A 25,673-nucleotide genomic window follows, 5' to 3' on the forward strand; every position below is an offset into this window, starting at 1 on the left:
TCCTCCCTCCCTCTCCCCCTTCCTTCCTCCCTCCTTCCCGCCTTCCTTCCTTTTTTTTTTGAGACAGGGTTCTTCTGTGTACCCTTGATTGTCTTGGACCTCGCTCTGTAGACCAGGCTGGCCTTGAACTCACAGAGATCCACCTGCCTCTGCCTCCCCAATGCTGGGGTTAAAGGTGTATGCCACCACCACCCGGCTAAATCAGGCCTCTCTAGATGGTTGATGTGGACTGGATTCACTGTATACTATGTCACATCAGGCAGAAAACAGTCTTACCCTCCTTTCCCCCTGCTTCCCCCCTTTTGTATGAAAGCAGCTCGCATTTAGAAAAGTGCAGATGAAGTATAAGGTGTCCTTTTCAGGTGGGTGTGGTGGTGGCACACTCGTTCAGTCCCAGCACTGGCAGAGGCCAACTGTGACTACACAGTGAGACCCTGTCTCAAAAAACCAAAAGAGGCCGGGCGGTGGTGGTGCAAGCCTTTAATCCTAGCACTTGGGAGGCAGAGGCAAGCGGATCTCTGTGAGTTCGAGGCCAGCCTGGGCTACAGAGTGAGTTTCAGGAAAGGTGCAAAGACAGAGAGAAACTCTGTCTCAAAAAACCAAAAAAACAAACAAAACAAAAACAAAAAACAAAAGAGGAAAAATGCCCTCTGCAACAGGCTGCAGCTTGCTTTTTTCCTCTGCCAAAAGAAGTTTTTGAATTAAAACTATTGACTGAGAGAGCCAAGCTACCAGGTAGGGTGTGTGTAGTTTAACAATGACCTTGACAAATTAGGATTACCCTTGAGAAAGGAGACTGTTCCAAACCTGACTGTGCCGTGTCTGGAGGCCAGTTCTTTCTCATCTAAACGCCTCTCTTCCCTCCTGCTGTAATTTAGCATTCAAGTAGAAGGAGGGAACAGTACTAACAGCCCCACTACTGTCTGTCTGTCCGTCCTAGTAAGAGAGGACCAGGCAGATGTTCCTGGGAAGGCAGCACCCAGGAGTGTGCTCTGTATGGCTTTGGTTGCCGGAAGCCAGGACTGATTAAAATACAGCTGGAGGTAGGGAGGGACGCTATTATTAGATTAGAGAAGTGCAAAAACAAGAGCCAATTTCAGAGAGGTTATTATCTGTTAATAAATGCTGCACTGAGTCTTGCAATAGCTCTTCATTTCTCATTGTCCAGTCTGATTTACTGTCAATTGTTTTTTTGTGACTTAATTAATGAGGATAGCCCTTTTGGGTTGTCTAGGAACGAGATACGTTTCAATGATGTCTGGTATTCCCTCTCTCAGTCCATTGGATGTCTTGTGGAGCTTGTGATAGGAAAGACAGCTGGCTCCTTGAGGAGCCTTTGGTGATTTCCTTGTTCAAGTTCGATCGAAGCCATTGACTTGTTTTTATCTGTATTAGTGTGAAATAAAGAATGCTACATGAATTCTGGAGCCACAAACCCTTATTCAAAGCTTCCTCCATCTTTTTTTTTTTTTTTTTTTTTTTCCTTTTCTGGAGACAGGATCTGTCTGTGCATCCCTGGCTGTCCTGGAACTCATTATGTAGACCAGGCTGGCCTCAAACTCACAGAGATCTGCCTGTCTCTGCCTCCTGAGTGCTGGGGTTAAAAACATGTGCCACTACACCCGGCTCAGCTTCCTCCATCTTACTAGAGAGATGAACTTCTTTTCAGGGACAGTGGCTCTAATGGGGAAGGACCTGGGGAAAGGCCATCAGCAGAGCAGACAACATCCTGCTTTCCAGGAACATGACTGCCAAGCCCAGGCTCACAGAGCGCACTGGCGGCGCAAGCCCTTTGTTTACCCTTAAATGTTTGGGAGCAGAAATCCGCCTGCATCCCTTATCTCAGAAGCCAGCCACGCCAGAGTAAGTGCTGAGAACAAGTGGAGCTTTGTGCGTGGCCTTGTCTCTTGCTGAGTCTGCCTCACTCTGCTGCGCTGGCTGGCCGGTGCCCATGCCCCTCCTGCCTCAGCCTCCAGTGCTGGCTGGGTCACAGGCACAGCCAGATCACCTGGCTTTGTGAGGTTTCTCAGTACACGTGCAGTGATGCACATATGGAGGCCGGAGGAAAACTTCGGGGGATTGGTCCTCCCTTCCACCATGTGGACTCCTGGGCTTGAACTCAGGTCACCAGGCTTGGTGGCCAGTGCCCTTTGCTCCCCGAGCCCTCTGCTTGCCCTTAGGAGGAAAACTTTGATTCTGAAAAGTGACCCGGGTGTTTTCTCTGTTTGTTTCTCTCTCTTCCTGGACTTTTCCTTTTGACTTGTGCCTTCTCTGTATTTCCTTTTCTTGAGTAGCTCTTCTAACAATGCCAGAGGGAGTGCTAGAGTGCCTGAGTAATGGAGAAGGCTGGCAGGTTTTCAGATCCTCGGCACAACAGCCTTTCCCAGCACTGAATTCCCTCCTTAATAATGTGTCTTCATTTCGTAAGGAGGAGCGATGAGCACCTGGTTCCAACAGCCTTGCATACCTCCCTGCAGCAAACCCTCACCAGCTCGAAGGCTTCCAATGGCACACATCTTACTTTACAACTGCTGATCCTGACACTCGACCTGAGATCCCTCCCCGGGACGAACATGACAGCAGGAGAGAGGACAAGTACACACACACACACACACACACACACACACACACACACACACACTGTGAAAAGATAAGAGAAGAAAGTGCCAGTTCTCCAGGATAGCCATGACTGGGGGTGGAGGGGTGGGGGGGAGGGGGGTGGCGGAATGAACTCCTCTAGGGCTCATTTCTTTCTTTTTTTAATTTTATTTTTATTTTACGTGCATTGGTATTTTGCTGTGGGTGCCAGGTCCTCTGGAACTGGAATTACAAACAGTTGTGAGTGGCCATGTGGGTGCTGGGAATTGAACCCTGGTCCTCTGGAAGAACAGTCAGTGCTCTTAATCACTGAGCCATCTCTCCAACCCCTCTAGGGCCCATTTTTTTTCTAGTCCCCCCCCCCCCCCTTGGTTTTCTCCCAGTTATTCCTTGGTCAGTTGCAGATGTGTCAGCTTCTCAGCGGATTTAAATGTGTGTGTGTATTGTATTCGTGTGGCCAGCAGGGTGGGGGCTGAAGAGTGCAACAGCCTTTGCAGACACCAGGCACTGCCCGGCCCTCCACCTTGCCTCTGGGCCCTCCTGGTGCTGGACACAGTCTGCAGCACACTGTGATCATATCAGATTTGCTTCAACATATTACTGTCAGGATAGTGTCCCTAAGGGAGCCTGGTGACAAGGTTAGTTTTCAAATCTAAAGATCCACTTCACACTACATGCAGAAGTCAGTGCAAGACTCCAACATCTTGAGGTCTGCTGGTGGCTTTGGAAGGAGATGAGCAGGCAAGGCAATCTACATTGGCATTTCAGCTTCTGAGGCTGAAGGTTTTCTGTTTTTTTTTTTTTTTTTTTTTTTTTTTTTTTTTAAAGCCTGGGTATAATTGAGTTTTAGCAGTAGAGGGCACGAGGCTTGGCATTTTTTATGATGCTAGATTGTGGGATGGATAAGGAGGCCTTTCATTTCTCAGTGCAGCTGGTCACATGCTGCTGATCCAGAACTGAACTCTTGGCTCATGGGGAAACATCGTGATGGAGCACAGAGGGTAGCTACTGTGGCCAGGACAAAGCAAGACAAAAGAGCTGTTTGCTGCTGTGGGAAGGGTGTCCAGACCTGAGTGTCGGAAGGCCACATCTAACCCTTTGATGGTTGATCAGTGCTGGGGCAGACCACGCCATGTTCCCAGTGTCAGTTGGGTGCACTTTCCTCCTGAAAGACTGTGACTGACTGGGAAGTCAGCTCTGTGAGCCCTGGAGCCAACCATAAGAAGGACAAGAAAAGAGGTAGCTTGAAGAGGCCTGATTGGATGTCTAGAACCCCAACCATGGGCTGGTTCTAGAATACTCAGTTTACCAGTGGTTTGGCTCCTTAGAAGCAGCCTTTGCTCACCTAGTCTCATAATGAGCCTAAGGAACTGGCAACCCCTAGACCTGGGCTCTAGTGAAATAGGGGCTGATCCTGGCAAACTGGCACTTTGACTCTACTAGCCCCTGGGCAGAAGCCCAGGTCCATCTCCTCAGTAACAAACAGCAGAGGTGTCCTTGTGTTTGGACAGTGGCCGTGGTGCCCCAGCCTCCACTGGCTTGCTTTAGTGAGACTAAGAATTGGAGCCAGGCTCGGTCAGTGTGGACTTGACACTGTTTACAATGAGCCTCTGAAGTGCTTGGCCAGACTGCCTGCCCCATCTGGTGGCCTGGCATCCAGTTCTCTGAGGCCTGTCTCGGGCCTTCTCAACTGATAGGAACTTGGGGACGGGTTGATCAGAGATTATCAGAAATCCTTCTCACTTGACAGGTCATGGGCCCCTGTCAGTCTGGAAGTTGGCCCCTGGTGGTCTCGGTACAAAACAGCAGTTTTGTGAGCAGGGGTCCCTAAGTCTGGCTGGGTTGTTGAGGTCACAGACTCCACTGATACTTTGCCGTATGTCCTTGGGCTTCGCCTAGCCTGGCCTTCTGCTTCAGCTAGACCTCTTCGCTTTGTCCCGCTTCCTAGGAGACCAACCTCAAAAGTGCATGCTTTGTCCTCACCTTGTGCCCATAGTTTCCTTCCCTTGGCAGCCACCATTCCCTGTGAAAGCAACCTCAGAACAGCACAGCCTTGTTTACCGTTGGTGTTAGCAAAGCAACTTACTGAGAATTAGCCAGTACCAAACTTTCTTTTAAAATGACCTCTATAATTTTCCTTTAAAATTACCCCGTGAGAGGCAGGAGAGAAGGCTCAGTGGTTAAGAGCACAGACTGGCCGGGCGGTGGTGGCGCACACCTTTAATCCCAGCACTCGGGAGGCAGAGGCAGGTGGATCTCTGTGAGTTCGAGGCCAGCCTGGACTGCCAAGTGAGTTCCAGGAAAGGCGCAAAGCTGCACAGAGAAACCCTGTCTTGAAAAGCAAAAAAAAAAAAAAAAAAAAAAAAAAAAAAAGAGCACAGACTGCTCTTGCAGAGGTCCCCAGTTCAATTCTCAGCATCCACACCATCAGGTGACTCACAAATGTCTGTAACTCCAACTCCAGGGGATCTGATGCCTCTGGCTTTCTTGGGCACCCACATGAACATCCACATACCATGTGTGCACATAACCATACACATGCATATAATTAAAAGAAATCTAGAATTATTCCTACAAAGCTAGGTGGACTGAATGAAACTGAGCTGTTTGACCTTCTTTTTTTCAGAGCTGAGGACCGAACCCAGGGCCTTGCACTTGCTAGGCAAGCGCTCTACCACTGAGCTAAATCCCCAAGCCCTCTCATTGTTTCCATGGCTGCTTTGTCTTGTTTTCTTTATAACCAACAGGCCTATTGAAGTAAAGATAGCAGGGAAGGTGGCCTGCCTTGAGTCTCAGTGCTCAGGAGGCAGATGTAGACATCTCCATGAATTCAAGGCCAGTGTGGTCTACATTATGAGTTCCAGGCTAGCCAGGCCTACAATAGCAAGACCCTTTCTACAAGCAAAACAAACCAGAGAGGAATTGTCCTGGAGGCTGAATTTCCAAGCTGTTGCCCATTGCTGGATGTAGATTGCTGTGTGTGGTTGATTCTCTCTTCCTGTATCCAACCCCATAGGAGAGCCTGCAGGTTGTAGAAGAACGGAGCAAAACTCTGTTGCAAAGACATCATGGATTTGATGGTGAAAATGACGTGCTCGTGTGGTGTCTGGGCCCTGGCTCTGGTGCTCTTAGCCATCGTTAGCTAGTTCCCTCCCCACGGTGCTCTAGGAGTACCATTTCCCCCCCCAGCCACACCAGGTTCCATCTGTTCTTTTATTGGTAGTATCGGTTGCTGGCACTTGGAACAGTAGTGTTTGGCAGAAGATTTAAAGGTAGGAATAAACGCCGGGCAGTGACGGCGCACGCCTTTAATCCCAGCACTCAGGAGGCAGAGGCAGGCGGATCTCTGTGAGTTCGAGGCCAGCCTGGTCTCCAAAGCGAGTTCCAGGAAAGGCGCAAAGCTACACAGAGAAACCTTGTCTCGAAAAACCAAAAAAAAAAAAAAAGGTAGGAATAAACAAGCAATGCAGTATTGATGGCCTGTGGTAGGCTGTTATCCGTGTATGTAGTCACCCGTGAGCATAAACAAGTAGGATTTTACATTGGGAGAATTCCCTGGGTCCTCCGTGTTTCTGATAATACTGAAATCGGGAGGTTGTAGCTTGTTCAAGTTGTGGCTTGCTCGAGCTTCAGAGTCCCCTGGGGAAGGAATGAGTATGAGAAGGCCTGTTGCCCTGTGCAAGGCGGATGCCCTTTCCACTCGCCCATGATGCCTCTCTTGTACCTGGGGTCACCTCCCGCCACTACCTCCTCATGTCCTGCAGGCAGAGAACAGCCCTAGGGTCACACCATGTCCATGTTGGTCACCCTGCCACTACTGCTCACCAGTTCAGGGGACAGAACAGGTGTCCAATGTCTCACCCTGGCCTTGTGTCCTCAGAACTCCTGATGTCTGCCCCATATCCTAGCTCTTCTGGTGGCGTCTCTGTCCAGCTCGGGAGACCTGTCTTGGTGCCTTGTGCCCAGCAAGATGCTTGTAATTAGCCAGGTGTGGGACCTCACCACTGTCTCTAGCATTTGAGAGTTAGGAGACTACACAGGAGGATCATGCATTTGAGGCCAGCTTGAGCTACATAGTCAGCTGCCCCTTAAAAGCACAGTGATGTCATGAACTAGATGTCACAGGTGCACTTGGCATTATCTGTCCTACTGAGCAGCCCTGCAGGTGGCTGCCTTCCTTCCACCTAGCTATTGAGCTCCAGAAGGGCAAAGAGCCTGTCTCCCGTGTCTCTCCATAGTCCCCAGTAGCATTCATGCTTGCTGGTAGGCTACTGCATTGACACTCAGCTTTCTTCCATTTGAGTTAGACGCTTGTTTTACCTGAGGTCTCATCATAGCTGCCTAAATGCCCTGGCCATATGGCACTTGACATTGAGAACAGCAGGTCATGGTAGTTAGTGTCTAGTTCTCCCCACTTGGATGTTTGGCCACTTCCTGCAATGGCGAGACAGTGGGTGCTGTGGGAGATCCGAGGCACGTCGTTAGGGCTGCTGCAAAACCACAGTGGAAGCAGCAACCCTCCTGGGTTAGCTCTTCACAGGCGGAACACCACTGGCGACGTTCTTATTCCAAGAGCCCTAAACCCACCAGGATGCTTCATTTGAGCCCCACAGTAGAGAATTGCTGCTCGAAATGAGCCAGTTAAAAGGGAGGGAGTGGTTCTTCGGCAGTTGTGAGTGAGACAGATTGTTTGGCATTTATAACGCTGGTGTGTGGTTTGCTCATGAAAGAGAATGCCTAGCTGGAATTTATCTGGTGAAAATTAAGCCATTGAACCTTCCAAAGCAAGAAACCATGGCCATCTGCCGTGTAAAAGCATAATCACCTCTAAGTTGAGCTTCGTCCGGGCTTGGATCTGCACGTGGCCCTGTCGCCTGTGGAGAAGCCACTGACGTCTGCTTTTCTTGATGTTTTTCACAGAGCCTAAGCCCTCACGAAGCCGGCAATGACAAGTCTGAATGGTCGCCATGCCGAGAAAACCATTGACATGCCAAAACCATCAGCCCCCAAAGTGCACGTGCAGAGGTCCGTGTCCCGAGATACCATCGCCATTCATTTCTCGGCATCTGGGGAGGAGGAGGAGGAAGAGGAGGAGGAGTTCAGGGGGTACCTGGAGGAGGGGCTAGATGACCAAAGCATTGTAACGGGGCTTGAAGCCAAGGAGGACCTGTATCTTGAAACCCAGGGTGGCCATGACCCTGCGGGCCCTGCTGCCGCCACCATCCTGGCAGATGGACTGTCTGTATCCGAGACCCCTGCCATTTTGCCCGTCTCCGAGAACACTGTAAAGCTGCTAGAGTCCCCGGCTCCAGCAGTACAAGTATTAAGTACAGTGCCACCGGCTCTGTCCCCAGGGTCCTCTTCATCCGGGCCCTTAGCTAGCTCTCCCAGTGGGTCATCCCTTTCTGAACAGAAAACCAGTTCTTCGTCCCCGTTGTCGTCCCCTTCCAAGTCTCCCATCCTTTCATCCAGTGCCTCGTCCTCCGCCCTTTCCAGTGCGAAGCCCTTCATGAGCCTGGTGAAGTCCCTGTCAACCGAGGTGGAGCCAAAAGAATCCCCCCACCCCCCACGGCACAGGCACTTGATGAAGACTCTGGTCAAGTCCCTGTCCACAGACACTTCTCGCCAGGAGTCGGATGCCGTGTCCTATAAGGCCCCTGACTCCAAACTCAATCTGCACCTGTTCAAACAGTTCACACAGCCACGGAACACGGGTGGAGACTCCAAGACTGCGCCTTCTTCCCCGCTGACTTCTCCCTCTGACACTCGCTCCTTTTTTAAAGTGCCCGAAATGGAGGCGAAAATCGAAGACACTAAACGCCGCCTTTCCGAAGTCATCTATGAGCCCTTCCAGCTCCTCAGCAAAATCATCGGGGAGGAAAGTGGCAGCCACAGGCCCAAAGCCTTATCTTCAAGTGCTTCAGAACTCTCCAATCTGTCCAGCTTGAATGGGCACTTGGAAAGCAATAACTACAGCATCAAGGAGGAGGAGTGTGACTCCGAGGGGGAAGGCTACGGCAGTGACTCCAACACCCCCAGGAGCGACCACCCGAAGCCCCCCGAGGACGCTGTGAAGGCAGTGGAGCCCAAGGGTTCCCAGGGGAGCGGTCTGAAGGATTTAGGCCTGAAGACAAGTTCTCTCGTTCTTGAGAAATGCTCTCTGTCTGCCTTAGTGAGCAAAGAGGACGAAGAGTTCTGTGAACTGCACACTGAGGACTTTGAGCTGGAGACTGAGGGCGAGGGGAGACTTGACAAGCCCCGAGATGTCCCCCTCAAGCCAGAGGTGCTTGCCGACGATGGCGTGGTTCTGGACAGCGAGGATGAAGCGGACTCGGCCGCCCAGCTCCAGGAGTTACCAGTGAAGACGCTGGGCTTCTTTATAATGTGTGTCTATGCGTACCTCATCCTCCCCCTCCCCTACTACATGAGTGGACTCTTCCTGGGCATTGGCCTTGGATTCATGACTGCTGTTTGCATGATCTGGTTTTTTACACCACCAAGTGCTCATACATACCACAAATCACATAAAACTCTGCGACACTGGAACACGAGATCCCTGGACATCAAAGAGCCTGAAATACTAAAGGTAAGCCTCTCCCCAGCCACTGGCAAGCACGCTAGCAATGAGTGAACTTAGTCTTTGAGCTGATGGCTAAAGGTGTTTGCATCGGGGTATGTTTAAGACTTTGGAGTCTCTCTGTCCTCCAGGAAACCACACTCCCCTGGAAGCCTTGTGCATCATGTTTACCTGTTTACCAGGTAGCTTTTTGAAGTTCTCCATGGCCCCAGAAAGCGACACTGCTATCTAGTTCCTACTTAGGCCTATCCTTCAGGTAGCCAGGCACTTGCTACATTTTGAGGATCTGTCCTGGCTGAATGTTAGGATTCTATATTCTTATTTTTCAGACAGTCTCACTATGTAGCCCTGGCTGTCCTGGAATTTACTGTGTAGACCAGGCAGGCCATGAACTCATAGAGATCCGTCTACCCCTGCCTCCTAACTGCTGGAATTAGAGGCATGCACTACCATGTTTGGCAGGATTTTATATATTTTTGAGACTCTGGCCTCAGGATCAGTGCTTATGGAACTGCAGGAGAGGACAAAGAGGAAAGAAACCAGGTCACGTCCGTTGGTGACAGCTTGTCTCTGCACTGAGAGAAGATGACCACTTTCTGTGCATGCTGTGTGTCAGGCTTGGGGTCTCCCTCCGGGGTGGGTTTTCTGGGATAATCTTTGGGGGTGTGGGATTTCTGTTTATTTCTGTACATTTACTTATTTCTGGCTGTTGTGTATGCATCATAAAATTTGTAGCATGAAACTGCAGTTGTTGCCTGGCGTGGTGGTGGCACACATCTATAATCTCAGCATTTGGAAGGCAGGCACAGGAGGGTCTCTGTAATTTGAGGCCAAGCCTGGTCTGCAGAGTGAATTCCAGGCCATAACTATATAGTAAGACCCTGTCTCAAACAAAACAATAGAACAGCAAAAAACCATTTGGGGCTGGAGAGACGTGGTTGAGAGCAGGTGTTACTCCTGCAGAGTTGAGTTTGAGTTCCAGCACCCATGTCAGGCCAGTTCACAGCTGCCTTTAACTTCAGCTCCAGGGGATCCAAGGCGTTTGGCCTCGGAAAGCACCTGCACACACATGCATGTGCACATACCACACACACACACAATATGTTAAACATTTAAAATCTAAAACAAGCTATAATTGTCATTTATATAGTTTCTGAGTTATTTATACACATACTTATATAAGGTATAGAATCAGGAATGTTTAAAGGTCACTGCTATATAAAAGTTGTCAAGGGTAACCACACCGATCTCCTGTTGACATTAGATGCTTCTAGTTTTACACACGATGAGACAGGGACTCTCTTTGTCCCAGGTTTTTGAGCCCAGTGTGACCCCTCACCCCCTTCCCATGGAACAGCTCTGCAGAAAGTTCATTCCCAGACTTTGCCTGAGAAGCCCTTGCCTCCCTTATAGGTCTTCAAGACGAATTCTGTTTTCTTGGAGCAGTTTTATTATAACCTGTAGCTCTTCAAGTTAGTAGCTTGTTTGGTCTCTGTTAAATTTCTAGATTTTTCTTCCCTTCTATCTAAATAATACTCTAGAAACGATAACACTATCTCTCTTTATTATAAAACGAAAAACAAAACAGAACACCTGGGGTAGGATGGGGACTCTTTCCAAGATTTTATTTGTTGTTTTCTGGTTTCTGTACCTTTCTTCCTTATCCAAGAGAAAGACACAGGGAACTCAAAGAAAAAAATTATTCTCTATCGAACCCATGTTGATTTGATGTATTACCCTAGGTTTCTTTTTCAGTTCTGAAGTTTGTGTCTGCACCTCGCACGCAGACCCACCCACTGTCCCGTGTGATTGAATGCAGCCATTTATCTTGCAGCCTGACTCTTTTCCTTCTTCCCCATGGCAGTTCGTTATGAGACAGTTTCTTTTTTTAAAGGAAGCTGGTGTTGGCTCTTGAGGATGGGATGCCCTTTGCTTAGCGTGACTGTGTGGAGTGGAGTGAAATGACTCACGCAAGGTGGCTCCAGTCTTGGAAGGGCGATGCTATGACTACCTGATTTACGCGTGCTCTAGGTGACTTAGTGCTAATTTTAGCAAAGAAAAATGGTGTTTGTTAGTCCCAGAGCCCCAGACTGACTGGAGCGTTTGATTTCAACCGTTCAAGTGTTGGTTCATCCTAGGAAAAATTTTATTGTAGTAGAGTCAGTCTAGTGTTGATCCAGTCCCTGCTGTGGGTTGACAGTTTACCAACTACCCAGAGGGTGACGCTGCAGTGGTATTTAAATGTTACTACAGTTGGCTTGCTTTCGTCTAGTGAGTGAAACAGTAAAGGTAGGGTGCTAGGCGTGGGTGTGTTGTCTCATTCAGACTGTATTCCAGCCCTGCTCAGTTCGGGTCTGTGCTCATGAAGAAATGGAGGCACATCTGTGCAGTTGAGGTGTGTGTGTCAGTCTGTTTTCTGTTGCTAATTACATAGATTTGGTGGGACCCACCTGTCATTTCAGCATTTGGGAAGCAAATGATGCAGGATGCTTAGAAGTTTGAGGGAAGAGAAGTTGTTATTTGACTCGTGGTTCTAGCCCAGAGTTATCGGGAAAGGTCTTCTTCCTGGCAGAGTGCTGAGGCACATAGGGCATCATTGCTGGGTGACAGGGGCCACTGTGAGCATGTATTCTGTCTTCCATGTCTTCTTTCAGAACCACCAGATTTCAATCCCGAGCTCCCAGCCTGGTGGCTTTATCTAATCTCAGTCACCTTCCAAAGATCCTACCTCCCAAACTCAAGGTCAGATCCAGTTCTCATCCTGCTGATATCTCACAATGGGTTTGGGTTGGGTTGAAATAATCTGAATAATTCTTTTCCACTTTGACCCACAGCTTGCTTAGAATGGTTTCATTACTAATACGGGTAACTATATTGTAGCCTGAACTCTTGCTTGGTGTGACTGCTGCTTTCAGGGACTGGCTGAACATGCTGTTTAGAAAAGGGGACACTGGGAGCTGGCGAGGTGGCTCAGCACCGGCTAGTCTTGCAGAGGATCCAGGTTCAGTTCCCAGACCTACATGGCAACTCACAGCCATCTGTAACTCCAGTCCCAGGGGATCCAGTGCCCTCTTCTGACATCTGAGGATACTAGGCATGTATGTGATGCACAGACATACATGCGGGCAAAATGCCTAAACACATAAATACAATAAATGAATCCTTTAAAATCAAGTGTAGATGGGCTGGAGAGACGACTCAGCAGTTACGAGCACTGGCTGTTCTTCCAGAGGACCTGGGTTCAATTCCCAGCACCCACATGGCAGCTCACAACTGTCTGTAACTCCAGTTCCAGGGTTTCTGACACCCTCGCACAGACATACATGCAGGCAAAACACCAATGCACATAAAATAAAAATTAATTAATTAATTAAAAATAATCACCTATAGAGAAGTAACACTACTTTTGGTTAGAAGGGTGTTTATTGTAGGCTATGGATTGCCAATGTAAATAACCCAGGAGCTTGGTTTTTCTGAGTGAGGTAATTTTTTCCCCCTTGGGGATCATTTTTAAAGATAATGACATTTGAAGACACTTGTCAACAGTGACAAAATTTCAGATGTGATAAGAAGAGTCCTAAGTCCAACCTTGGCCATCCATGTTGTGTTTCTCACTAGACCTGTGTGCCCTACTCTCCAAATGAGTTAGGCTAATGCCAGCTTGAGCAAAACATTGGGAGTTTGTCTCTCAAGCACGCAGCCGAATATGGGTATTGTAGGTGGGTAAGTGGGTCCCCTATACTTGTCAATTCAGGGGCCCTGGGCTTTTGCTGTCCTGTTCCTCCACCTAGGGCTCAGCCAGCTTTTTCTTAAAGGGTAGTAAGTGTCTTTGACTGTGGGAGGTATAGTCTCACTGCAACAGAAGAACAGCCATAGATAGCAGAGTAATGAATTTATGTGGCTGTCTTCCGTTTGCCAAGCCCTGTCATAGGGTTAAGAGTTCTCTAATGCAGCCTTTTGGCAGAAAGGAAAAGCATGCCTACTTATGTATCTAGACCCAGAAGTGACGCCTCTCATCCGTTTGTACTCCACTGGGTGAACTTGCACAGGCCTCTAAAATGGAAATGCCCTGGCCGGGCAACTTCTGGCTCACCCTGCGTAGGACTTCCTAGCTGTAGTCACGTGCTTATTGTCCGGCTTCCACGGAGCTCTGTGTGCTTCTCGATGGCTGTGTTCATCAGCCATGTGTATCCTCAGCACCCGCTGTGTGTTAGGCATGTGGTGAGAAATGTCCGGATGAATGCTTGGGTTCGTGAGTGAGTAAGAAGTTCACCAGTGGGGCAATATTAGTTACTCTTCTGTCACTGAGACTGAATATGTGACAGAGCAACCTAAGGGCCCACAGTTGTGGGGGTACTGTCTGTCCATCATGGAGGGAGGTATAGTGACTGGTTTGGTCCATGGTGGTGGGAGTGTGAGGCAGCTGATCACACAGCAGCACGTGGGAAACAGGACTCTCACTAGAAGTGGGGCCAAGCTATAACTCCAAGGCTGGCCCCAGAGGCCTATATCAACCAGCTAAGCCCAAGTCCTCTTCTGCTTCCAGGTCTGTCTGTTCCTGTGACGTGATCCAGGAGCCAGGCGCTGGTTTCTTTATAAAACAGGCCTGTTGCCATGGTTTGGTTGTGGTTTGCTCCCACTGAAATGCAGGTTGAAATTTAATTTCCAGTATAACTGTGTTGAGCGATAATTAGAAGTTGGGCATGCTGGCACATGCCTATAATTCCAGCACTTGAAGCACTGTGGAGGTGTATACGCCAGAGGATTGAAAGTTCAAGGTCATCCTAGATACAGAAAATTTGAAGCCAGTTTAGAATTCAGGAGACCCTGTGGTCCATTCCTGTTACTCCATCACTTGGGAGGCAGAGAGGTAAGAGCATCACAAGTTCAAGGCCAACTGGGGCTACATAGAGAGTTCTAGGCCAGCCTAGGCAAATAGCAGGACCTTGTCTCAAAAGGGAAAAAAGGTAATTGGCTCATGAGAGGTTCGTCCTCATGATGGGATGAATGCAGCCCCTCTAAGAGTTGGTAGTGGGTTGCTGTGCAGCCAGCCAACTACTTCCCCTTCCATCTCCTAAACAGGCATCTGTCTGTCATCTTCATGGGCCCGTCCTCCCTCTCTACCTTACTCCTGGGTGGAGCAGCACACCCTTCCCAACCCCAGAAGCTGAATAGATGTGACACCATCTTGAACTTTACCTCTGTTCTTTCTAAAGTACACTGATGTAGCCAGGCCTCATAGCACAGTCCTGTGATCTCAGCTGCGTAGGAGGTGGAGGTTGGAGGATCCAAGTTCAAGGCCTACCTGGGCTACAAAGTTAAGTTTGCGGTCAGCCTGGATAACTTAGTGAGAAAAAGACCTGGGAATTTGGCTCAGTGGTACCTGCATACCTGAAGGCCCTAGGTTCAACCCCCAATACTACTAAAGGAATTCAAACAATAAAATGAATAAATTGTGCAGATTGAATATTTTGTTAATAGCAACAGAATAGATATCTGTGAACCTGTGTCTGTGGTGAGTAGAAATACCTACTTTGGAATAGTTTGATTTGAGCTGTTAGTTAGCTGGTTTGAGTTATTTTCCATGTATCTGTTGCTATTAGTTTTTGTAGAGAATGAAGTGATGCAAATCTTGAGGGCAAGTATGGGAACTTTTAAAACCCTCCCCAAACTTCATAGTAGGCCGTAAGACCTGCCATTAAGATTTTTAATACAGATTTGAGCCCCTCAATAGTGATCCTGCACATTCCACGCCCTGAGATTCCAGGGGTGTTTAACTTTTTGACTTCGCAATATGACTTCGTCATCAACAGATGTGTTGGGCCACGATCATAGCTATCCTGGGATGCAGTGGCCTTTGGGCTATAGGTTGGACGCATCTGTAAGCCCCCTTCATCTGTGAACTATGAACCGGTTGAACTGGAGCTGGATTGCTCGTGGAGTTTTTTTTAGCACTTGAGAGCCTGTGGCACGAGGATCACAAGTTCAAGTCCATCTTGGGCTACGTAGGGATACCCTGTCTCAACAAAATCATACTAAACAGACTATTGAGGAGAACACATGACTTCAAGCTTCTGGGTCACGTAGGTTTTCACTGATAGGAAGTTCTTAGAGCCTTCAGAGGACACAGTCTGGCTCCATTACCGGCCCTGTGAACGACTTAAGGGACACAATAGTTTCTCTTCTCTGTGAGTTCACAGGGTGAGAAGGAAAGGAAAGATGCTCTGTGCTTTCTCAGGGTACATTTTTCATTGCATCTATACTGTAGACATTTATTTAAGCGAGGTGCTGAAGGGCCAGTGAGGTGGGTTAGCAGTAAGAGCAAGCCAAACCTGACAACCTGGAACCCACATGGAGGGGGGAGAACCGGCCCCTGCAAGGTATCTTCCGCCTTCTATGTGTGCACTTGGTTGTCCCCCCCCCCACACACACACACTTGTGTACATAATAAATAAACATGGTGCTGTAGCAGTGGTGAGGATGGGGGTCACTAATCCAAAAGGCCAACCTGCAGCCAAGTGTTAGTTATTTTCAAAGACAACTGTGGCTGTCTAGGGCACAGTACGCCTCCGTTTCCTGCTAGCCCAACTGATCATCAGTCATACTGACTGGCACACAAGCAGGAAGGGCCTCTGTGTGACCCGTGAACTGTCTGTCACAAAAAACTGTCTGGAAGAACTCCCAGGAGCAGAGCATGCTTATTTTAAGGTGTGGGAGTTCAGACAAATGAGAAGCAGCAGTAGGAGCAGGACCTGCCTCGGGCACCCAGCCCAGGGACGCAGAAGCGTGAAGGCGGCAGCTACCAGACTTGAAGCCTGATGGGCTGGGTAAGGTAGCTCAAGGCAGCCTCTTGTGTACCACAGGTTCAAGAATGTCACACTACGGATCCTCTCTTTCTCATATGCTTCTGAGTTGATATTTCGGGTGCCCAGCTAGAAGTCCTGGGCTGGAAACCCTAGAAAGGAGTGTGTCAGGTCCTGGAGGTCTGGGGTGGTAGTTAGCCATTGCCCTTAGGATGACTACTGAGCGTTCCCAGCCAGATTGGATGGGCTTCCTCGGAGCATGTCCTGTCACTTGGCCAGGAGTGTGTTTCATCCAGGGTCTCTCTTACATGCCAACTTTCCCACTTGTTTATAATGAGAAACTTCCCCAAGATTCCATACGGTTCTTGGATTTATGTTGGAGTGTGACTCAGATGCAGTTTTGAATTATATTTATGAGCAAGTTCTTATCTGACATATAAATTACCAACATCCAGAGCAGTAGGATGTCGGTTCCCAGAGTAAGAACTGTCTAGAGGGTTGGCTAAAATTACTTTTATGCCTTTGCAGAGACTAATAAAAATGAATTTTGGAAAACCTTTGTTTGTCAGCGTTAGATATAATAAGAGGGACAGGTTGTTTTTTAATAATTAGGTTCTCTAAAATACAGGCTTTGGTTTTGACATATAAAAAAGTAATTTTGAGCCATGTACAATGGTTCATGCCTGTAATCCCAAAATGGTGAGAGGCAGGCAGATGAGGAGTCCAGGGCCAGCTTTAGCTACATAGCAAGTTCAAAGCCAGCCTGGATGACATTAGACCCTGTCTCAAAAACAAAAATCAAATCACAACAGCAAACATCAAGAGTAATTTTGGAGCCAGACCTGGTGACTTCAGCACTTGGAAGACTGAAGGAAGAAGATCTTGAGCTGAAAGCCAAGTTGGTCTCAAAAACCCAAAAGCTGAGACTGGAGAGAGGCTCAGTGGTTAAGAGCTCTTGCTGCTCTTCCGAAGGACCTGAGTTTGATTCCTAGCGCCCACACTGGACATTCAACCTGTAACTCCAACTCTAAGAGATCTGATAACACTTTTTTGACCTCTGGGCACCTGGAAACACACATAGCATAGATTAGTGTGTGTGTGCACACTCACATACTCACATACTCACACACATGTATCTTGGTGAGGTTTCTTGTTGTTTATTTTGAGACAGGGTCTCACTATGTAACTCTGGCCTGAGCTATGTAGACTAGCTCAAACTCAGATCTTCTTGCCTCTGCTTCCTAGGGAAAGAAAAGAAATCTTAAAAAAGTCAATAACAAGGGGCTGGGCACTTAGCTCAGTGGTAGAGTCCTTGTTGGCCCTAGGGTCAGTCCTCAGCTCCAGGGGCGGGGATGGGGAGGAAGCCGGAAGGACAGTGCAGTGGTAGAACACTTGCCTTGCCTAGCATGTCTTCAGGCCCTAGTCTGCCTCCATTCCCAAATTAATTTTGTAGGAAAGAATGTAGAGAAGAAACTAACTTGTAACTTCAAGTTCATGATTTTTTTTTTTTTTTTGAATTTTAAGAAATTAGAGGGGGTTGGAGAGATGGATCAGCCATTAAGAGTACTGGCTGCAGAGGTCCTGGGTTCAATTCCCAGCAACCATATGGTGGCTCACAACCATCCGTAATGAGATCTGGTGCCCTCTTCTGGCGTGCAGGCAGACATACAGGCAGAACACTGTATACATAAAGAAATTAAAATAAGCAAACCATTAGGAGAGAGTGGCCTTGTCTTGTGCAGCAGCAGGGGTCAGGTTGCTTTTTTTTTTTTTTTTTTTTTTTTTTTCCTTTTTTTTCGAGACAGGGTTTCTCTGTGTAGCTTTGCGCCTTTCTTGGAACTCGCTTTGGAGACCCGGCTGGCCTCGAACTCACAGAGATCCGCCTGCCTCTGCCTCCCGAGTGCTGGGATTAAAGGCGTGTGCCACCATCGCCCGGCCAGGTTGCTTTTTGATGGTGAGTAATTGTAAACTATAGAAGCATTTTCTGCTCTGCTCCTGTAATGGATCACTTGAGTTGTTATGTGTGGCTTTTATAAATACAGCTATTTTCCTAGTGCACCTTTTTTCAGGCTCTGGAGAGATGGCTAAGGGGTTAAAAAGCCCTACTGCTCTTGCGAAGGACCCGAGTTCCATTCCTAGCATCTGTGTTGGGTGACTCCCAGCAGCCTGTAACTCCAGTTCCAGGGAATCTGATGCCCTCTTCTGGCCTCCATAGGCCTTCTCTGTGTAGCCCTGGCTGTCCTGAAACTCATTCTGTAGACCAGGCTGGCCTCGAACTCAGATTTGCCTGCCTTTGCCTCTCAAGTGCTGGGATTAAAGACGTGTGACACCACCACCCAGCTGCACCTTGTGGTTTTTTATTTTTATTTGTTTGTTTGTTTGTTGTTTTTTGAGACAGGTTTTCTCTGTGTAGCTTTGGAGTCTGTCCTGGAACTCACTCTGTAGACCAGGCTGGCCTCGAACTCACAACAGAGATACGCCTGCCCCTGCCTCCAAGTGCTGGGATCAAAGGAGTGCACCACCACCGCCTGGCTATGCACCTTGTGTTTTAAGGGTGGTTAAAAGTAACTGTGAGAAGTATTCTTGAATTCCACAGGCACAATATGGTTAATGATGATAGATGGTCCCAGAACTTGTTTTTGGACTTTAAAAAAACTTTTTACTATAAAAATTTTTTTAAAGCATATACATAAGTAAGGAGACATTAGTATAATGGTCCCTTCCTATGTACCCAGTACCATTTACAATAACACTTAGCCAATTTTTTTTCCTTCCCTCCCTCCCTCCCTTCCTTCCAGCAGAGTCCATCTTGATTGGTCTTGAACTCACTATGTAGACCAGGCTGACCTGACCTCGAATTCACATAGATCTCCCTGCTTCTGTCTTCAGAGTGCTGGGATTAAAGGTGTGCACCACCACACCCAGACTTTTGCCAATTTTCAGCTCACTAATTTACTCTGTGACTGGCTATTATTCTGGTCCAACTATGCGTAAACACACAGCATCCTCAAATGCTTGGATTCTGGACGGTTATCCTAGGATCATCCCTTTGGTTTTGTCCTGGGTCTCATCCATGGAGTAAAGAAAGGCTATGAGTGTGATGGGCTAAAGACTTCTCAAACTGTGTTTGTGTTTTGTTTTTTAGAATAGTAAAGACATTAACTGAAAAATGCCACCTATGTTGTCACCTCCAACTTTATATTTAATGTGTAAGAAAAGTATAAGCTGAGCATGGTGTTAGTGCTTGAAATTTTAGCATGTGGGAAGCTGAGGCAGGAGGATGACAAGTTCAAGCCAAGCCAAGATACATAGTTGCAGCCGGGTGGTGGTGGTGGCGGTGGCGGCAGCGGCATGTGCCTTTAATCCCAGCATTCGGGAGGCAGAGGCAGGTGGATCTCTGTGAGTTTGAGGCCAGCCTGGTCTACAGAGTGAGATCCAGGACAGGCACCAAAACTACACGGAGAAACCCTGTCTCAAAAAAAAAAAAAAAAAAAAACATAGTTGTAGGCCAGCCTGGGCTAAGAGTGACCCTGTCTAAAGCAAGCCCTGTTCTCTTTCTTTCTGAAGAAAGGTACAAAATCCTCTGAAGACTGATCTTATTGTATAGTCATTAGCCTCCAGGATGAGTTTGCCCTTACCCAAAGTGGTTCCAGGGCACGTGTGTGTAAGTGTTGTGTATGTTAAGAGTGTGTGTATGGTGTATTGAATGTGTGTTGAGTATGTGTGTTGTGTGTGTTTTGAGTGTGTATTGGATGTGTGTTGAGGGTATGTGTGTGTTTACCCTGTGTGTGTGTTGGATATGTGTTCAGTGTGTGAGTGTTGTGTGTTGAGTGTATGTGCATATGTGTGCGTACACACGTGCAGGTGTGTGTGGTGGTGGAGTCCAGGCCAGTGTTCCTAACTCATCACTTTGTTTCTCAGATTCTCTCAGTGGTATACAATGAGTTGCTGATGACATTATCAAGAAGAAAATATTAGTTTTTTGTTTTTATATGTATTTTTGCTCTTTCTAGGTAAAAAAGTGACTAAGCTTTGTGATAGTTGACACATGGATGGTCATATATTAACCTTTGGCCATAAACATCAGAAATTATCTATTTGAACTTGAAATACATGTCTGTATCCATTATCATCACTAACACGAAGCTTTACTCTGAGAATATGTATGGTGCCTTCAGCTGTCAGCTAAAGACGGTGTGAGGAGGGGCTGGGGAGATCGCTCAGTCCATAAAGCTCTCACCACACAAGCCTGATGACCTCAGAGCCGAAGAACCCAGGAAAAGGTGCAAGGAGAGAATTGACTCCACAGAAACACGCACACACACACACTGAAAAATAAAAAGTTTAAAAGGTAGCATGACAATATAGTAAAAAATTGACAAAAAAGGCGGATTTTGTCCACTTGCTCTGTTTCTCTTGTTTATTGTGTATGACTTATAAGTGAAGGTAAATATTGTTGGTTCATATTCAGAAATTGCTTGACTGATAGGACCTGCGATCTGGAAAGCTGGAGGCTACTATCTTATTTGTTTGCTGATCTATTATTAACAAGCCGGTGTTGAAATTATATGAGCTGATGTTTATTATGTATGAACATAAATAGGACCTTGGTTATCTCAGTGGTTCATCTGAGATCATTTAATTTGTCTGCCTAATCTGAGTGCTTCTTATCTCCTGTTCTGTTACATTCCGCCAGTGCACTATAATTTAAATGCATTACAATTAAAAACTCACCTGAGCTTGGGAGATGTTCCTGTGCAGGCTAGAAAGGCTCAGATAAAGGCTGTGTCCCACAGTTTGTGGCTTAGCCTTGACGCCAGTGATTCCAGTGGTGGGCTGTGAAGGTGACCTTGAAGCAGTCGTTTGGAGGATGTGGACAGTATTGATGCTGGCGTTTCCGCCGCTAATGGACTCCCCCTCCTCTTTCTCTGGTGTCTTTGAGTAGCGTGTGTTTTAAATATTGGCTGTCTGCTTGGGGCTGTCATTCAGTGCATGAATTTTGTGTCTGCAGATTTGCTTTATCTTTCTTGGGTAAAATTAAAATTGTACCAGAGTTCTAAAGTGTGGATCAGACTCTTTGTTCCCTATTCTCCAACCTAGGATCTCTGATGCTGTTTTAATAGGTGACTCTGGTTGCCAGGCATCAATGTGTCAAAAGGGGGCTAACTCCAATTAGTAGAGTCACGCTTCTGTTTCATTGGTGGGGCAAAAGAAATTTGGTCACCTGTACGTACATTTCAGAGGTTGAGTGTCCGCAACGATGGCCTCAGGTCCTGGCTTCAGCCTCCTTTCTCTGAGGCTTCTTTTTGATAGAGGAAGGGATGAGCAGGGATGAGTGACAGGCAAGTCCACATGCCTGCGTAGCCACAGAATAAAAACATGCTGCAGTGTACTGGTGTCAGCCCAGACACCACACAGAGGACTCTCTGCTTCCTGGGGCCAGAGGATCAGCGCTTTCCTCTGGTCAGCTCAGCATCAAGCTGAGCACGGGAGCACTGGCCTTGAACTCTTCCCTGGCACTGTGATTGAGAGTGAGCACAATAGTAGCTCCTCCAGACTTTATTATTTTGCAAAAGGTTAATTGTAGCTTTTAATCTTTCCCGGGATTAAATGGGCCCTTCATAGATTGTGGTTTGTACTGCCAGCCAAGTTCTCTTCTGAGTCCAGCAGAGAATTGAAGAGAAACCCCTGACCTTTTCTAAACGCCATCACAGGACCAGACTGTAGGGCCAGACAGCTGCAGCCCGCTGACTAGGCCGTTGTTCCAGCGCATGCACTGTCTCCATTAGAACGGTTCCAGGTTCAGAAAGAAACGAAGCTTGTCTGACATTTCAGCAGTGTGAGTAGAGAGATGGCAGCTCTTGGAGTGAGATGCCAGCTGTGTGTCACAGCTCTTTATGCCCGCTCCCATGCCGCGTGACAGACTGAAGCTGGAGAAATACCTCACTCGGTAAATTTGGGGTTAAGAATGTTCGAACAGGTGAGCAGGGGTCAGCGGGTTTGCATGGGGGACAGAGTGGGGGCCTGTGCTGCTCTCGAGGTTGTATATCTGACTGTTATGTCTAGAAATCTAACATGCAGCCTAGTCCAGGGAATTAGTCAAGCCCTGGGAGAATTTCGGCCGGCTGATGATAGGAAAAGGTGATTAGGTTTGTGTTGGGAAATTGAGTTTTGCAAAGGAGATCTGGTTTGAAGTGTTGGGGTGTCGCAGGGGCAGACTCTGGGGGGCTCAGAGCAGAGTTGAATCTGGTCAGCATCTTGACCTGAGCAAGGCCAGTGCCCCCCCAGGTCGCCTGTCTAGTGTGGCTCCGGGAGCAGTTCCTGTCGATCTGGGCTCCTGCTTTCTCACTCCATGGAGCTTCCTGTTGATTCTTCCCCTTGAGGACAGTGACCAAGTAGTTTCTCAGCTTGTTCCTTTGTGTGTCTCCAGGCATGCAGCGGACACTGTACTGCGGGGCTGGTGTGGGAGGGGGCACTCCAGCCTTTCTGCCTGTGAGTTCTAAGGATTTCATTTAATCCTCGTAGCTGCTTTCTGAATCAGGCTTCCTTCATACGGTCAGTCAGGAGGCATTAGCTAGTACTGAGATGCGCCTTGCTCTCCCTGCTCTGTGGCGTTTACAGCTCAGTTAATTAAAGCAATCAGTTAACAGGTCCGGTGAGGACAGAGAGTAGAAGAGAAGGACAGTTTCCTGGGAGAGGTGTCATCTTTGCTGTGACCTGAAGGGTGACAAGGCACTGCCCAGACTATATAGCCATGTCATGGGGCCATGATGGGAGGCCACACCTCAGTCAGATAGACCTGAGGCCAAGTCCCAGCTGTCCCAGTCTCGATCAAGAGGCAGATCACTTACCGTAGTGAGCTTTGTTGTGTGTGTGGTTGCAGGAAATTGACAAAGGTAAACACATGCCCAAAAGATAATGCACGTGAAGTTCCTGGGACACGCTATGAGCCTAGATACCAGGTGCTTTTGTGAATATTTATTAATATTTTCAAAATCGTGCTTAAGATTTGTTCATTTTTATTGTGTGAATTCTGTTCCCAAAAGTACTGTCAGCATGGAGAAATGTTGTGGTTTACATGTAGACTGTGAGTTGGAGTGAGGAAGTTGGAGAGGGAGGCTGAGCCCTCTTACAGGATGGATACTTAGGTCTGAGGACTGAGCAGCACCCACATTGTACTGGCAGGCCTTGGAGGCAGGGTTGAACCCTGAGCTGTTCCTGGACACTGCGGAAGTCTTGCTAGCAGTGTGTGGGTGGTCAGGGCGTTTTATCAGCAGTCTTTCACAAATCAAATATGAGCATGATAGGGTCTCCTAGAGCTAACACATGATTACCCACAGTACATATGCTGTCCGAATCCTGAGCATGGGTGGTGTGTGTTTGTGTTTGGCAGCCATGGACTTTAGCCTGGATCTGGTGAGCAGGATTAAAGGAACATGACATTTCAGGAAGGAGGAAGTCTAAAGATGAAAGGGAGGGAAAAAAGAAACCACAGCAGTCGGGCATCTGAGGGTGGGAGGAACGCTGGCCTGGGTCATACTGGGCGGTCACTGGAGCAGGTCGGGGAGTTGGGGGGTAGGCATGGCCTGGGCTCTCTGCTGGCCTCCACCTCAACACTGCAGTGCTCAGTGGGTAAGGCTCCATGGTTTTGATCAGTGTAGTTAGGGCCCCCAACTCCCTTCCTTCCCGTTCCTCCTGATCAGGTTGTCCTGATGTGTGACAAAGGGTGACCTGTATCTGTCAGAGCTATCAGCAGAGGATAACTACATCCTGCTGAGTGGAGCCAGAGCTTGGGAGCGGCCTGCTCTTCAGGCTCCTGAGCCAAGTGCCTGCTCTATGACAAACGAGCTTCAGGAGGCGTGGTGGGGAAGGTTGCCTTTGTTCACCAGTTACAGGAATTGACCTGGGAATAGAACTGTCCTGCAGCACCTTAGAGGGCACAGGCAGTAGGCCTGACCTGTGAACAGAGGCGGTGCTAAGCCCAGCTCTCACACCTGTGGTCTCTTATCTTATTTTCCCAACCTGAAAAGCAAAGAAATAAGCTAAAAACTTGATAGAAGTTTCTGCATAGTTAAGTTCGTGTTTGAAGAGGATATATTGGAGAAAACTCAACGTCAGCCGCTGGCGTTGTCTTTTAAGAGTCATAGAACTATTGTCGATAATCTGAGCCCAGCAGTGCATGCTCTAATCTCAGAACTTGACCGTGCAGGTCTAAATGCTGGCTTCTTCCCAGCACTGGAGAAGTTGAGATTAGAAGAGCTGGAGTTTGAGACCAGCCTGGTGTACATAATAAGAACCCTGTCTCAGAACCTGAAGAAGGAAGGAGCTGCCACCAAACCAGAAATATCCTGGCACATAAAACCTAACAAGTGTTTAAAAATAAAGTTACGCTGTTGCTGGTCATGATAACATGCCTTTGATCCGAGCACTCAGGAGGCAGAGACAGGCAATCTCTGAGTTAGAGGCCAGCCTGGTCAACAGAGCAAGTTCTAGGACAGCCAGAGCTACACAGTGAAACCTTATCTCAAACTCCCCCCCACCCCCCAGAAAAAAGAAATGAAGAAAGAAATTACTTTCCCCCTGCCCTGAGTTTGAAGGTGTACTAGTTAGTGTGTGTCCCAAGATTGAGCCTCACCTGTAACCCCCTATCGTGGCTGAGCGAGACCCGCTGCTGGAGCTGTAATGGACATTAGTTCTGCTTAAGAAGAGGTCTTGGCCGGGCGGTGGTGGCACACGCCTTTAATCCCAGCACTCGGGAGGCAGAGCCAGGCAGATCTCTGTGAGTTCGAGGCCAGCCTGGTCTCCAAAGCGAGTTCCAGGAAAGGCACAAAGCTACACAGAGAAACCCTGTCTCGAAAAACCAAAAAAAAAAAAAAAAAAGAAGAGGTCTTGAAGACCACTCTCATCCGTGATGCCTGAGCACATGGAGTTCATGAAGCCGCCACAGCCTTAAATAAGCTCCAAGCCCATCTGTGGGTTTGCATCCAATTGTGATAAGCCTCTGGTAAGTTGGTGGAAGCCAAGGCAACTTAGTACCAAGTCAACCTGATTAGGGTCGGTGACAACAGGAAACTAGGAATGAGAAGGCACACCCCATAATGGCTGGCACGAGTCTCAGGCCAAGGGTGTCATCAAAAAGTACTTCAGACGAAAGAAGTGAACAAAATTTTGGCTCACTAACAAAGGAGAAATTATAGAGAGAACGTTCTCTGACCATAATGTAGTTAAACTGGAAGTCAGGAACAGAAAAGTATCTTTACAATTCCCAAATGTTTGAAAATTAAACAACATACTTGTAAATAGCATGTGGAAGGGAAATTAGAGGATATTTCCATTTAATGAGATAAAGCATGCAGCATGGAACGTGTTTCAGTGGCTGTGGATTTAGAAGGATATGTAGCAGCAGTAAAGTTTATGTTCAAACAAACAGTTGAGGGAAGTACAAATTACTGCCAGGACTGAAAGAAGGGAGTCACCGCAGACTCTAGACATCGAAGGGATCAGAGAGGGACACGAACTCTTGCCATGCAAGCATGACCATGTACAGCCTCCGCGTACAAAAGCAAGGTGTGGTTGCCAGCCTGGCCCCAGGGTGGATGAGAGACCCCGTCTCAAGAGAATAAGGCAGGGAGTGACAGAGCAGGACACCTGGCATCTTCTGATACTTCCACGACTCTGTAACCTAACCTGGCCTC

The 25,673-nt window shown here is 47.8% G+C and overlaps 1 protein-coding gene across 2 annotated transcripts in view; it reads left to right on the top strand.

The window, feature by feature from the left end:
• Tex2 (testis expressed 2) overlaps nucleotides 1-25,673 on the top strand; it is a 112,707-nt gene that overhangs the window by 39,225 nt on the left and 47,809 nt on the right. For both annotated transcript variants that reach the window (XM_052755750.1, XM_052755751.1), the window contains exon 2: nucleotides 7,519-9,184. In XM_052755750.1, coding sequence (XP_052611710.1) covers nucleotides 7,544-9,184 — 1,641 coding nt within the window. In that variant the 5' untranslated portion in view covers nucleotides 7,519-7,543. The remainder of the gene's footprint in view (nucleotides 1-7,518; nucleotides 9,185-25,673) is intronic.

This window comes from Peromyscus californicus, unplaced genomic scaffold, assembly GCF_007827085.1.
Source record: "Peromyscus californicus insignis strain IS unplaced genomic scaffold, ASM782708v3 Scaffold_3__1_contigs__length_106647218, whole genome shotgun sequence".
NCBI lineage: Eukaryota > Metazoa > Chordata > Mammalia > Rodentia > Cricetidae > Peromyscus > Peromyscus californicus.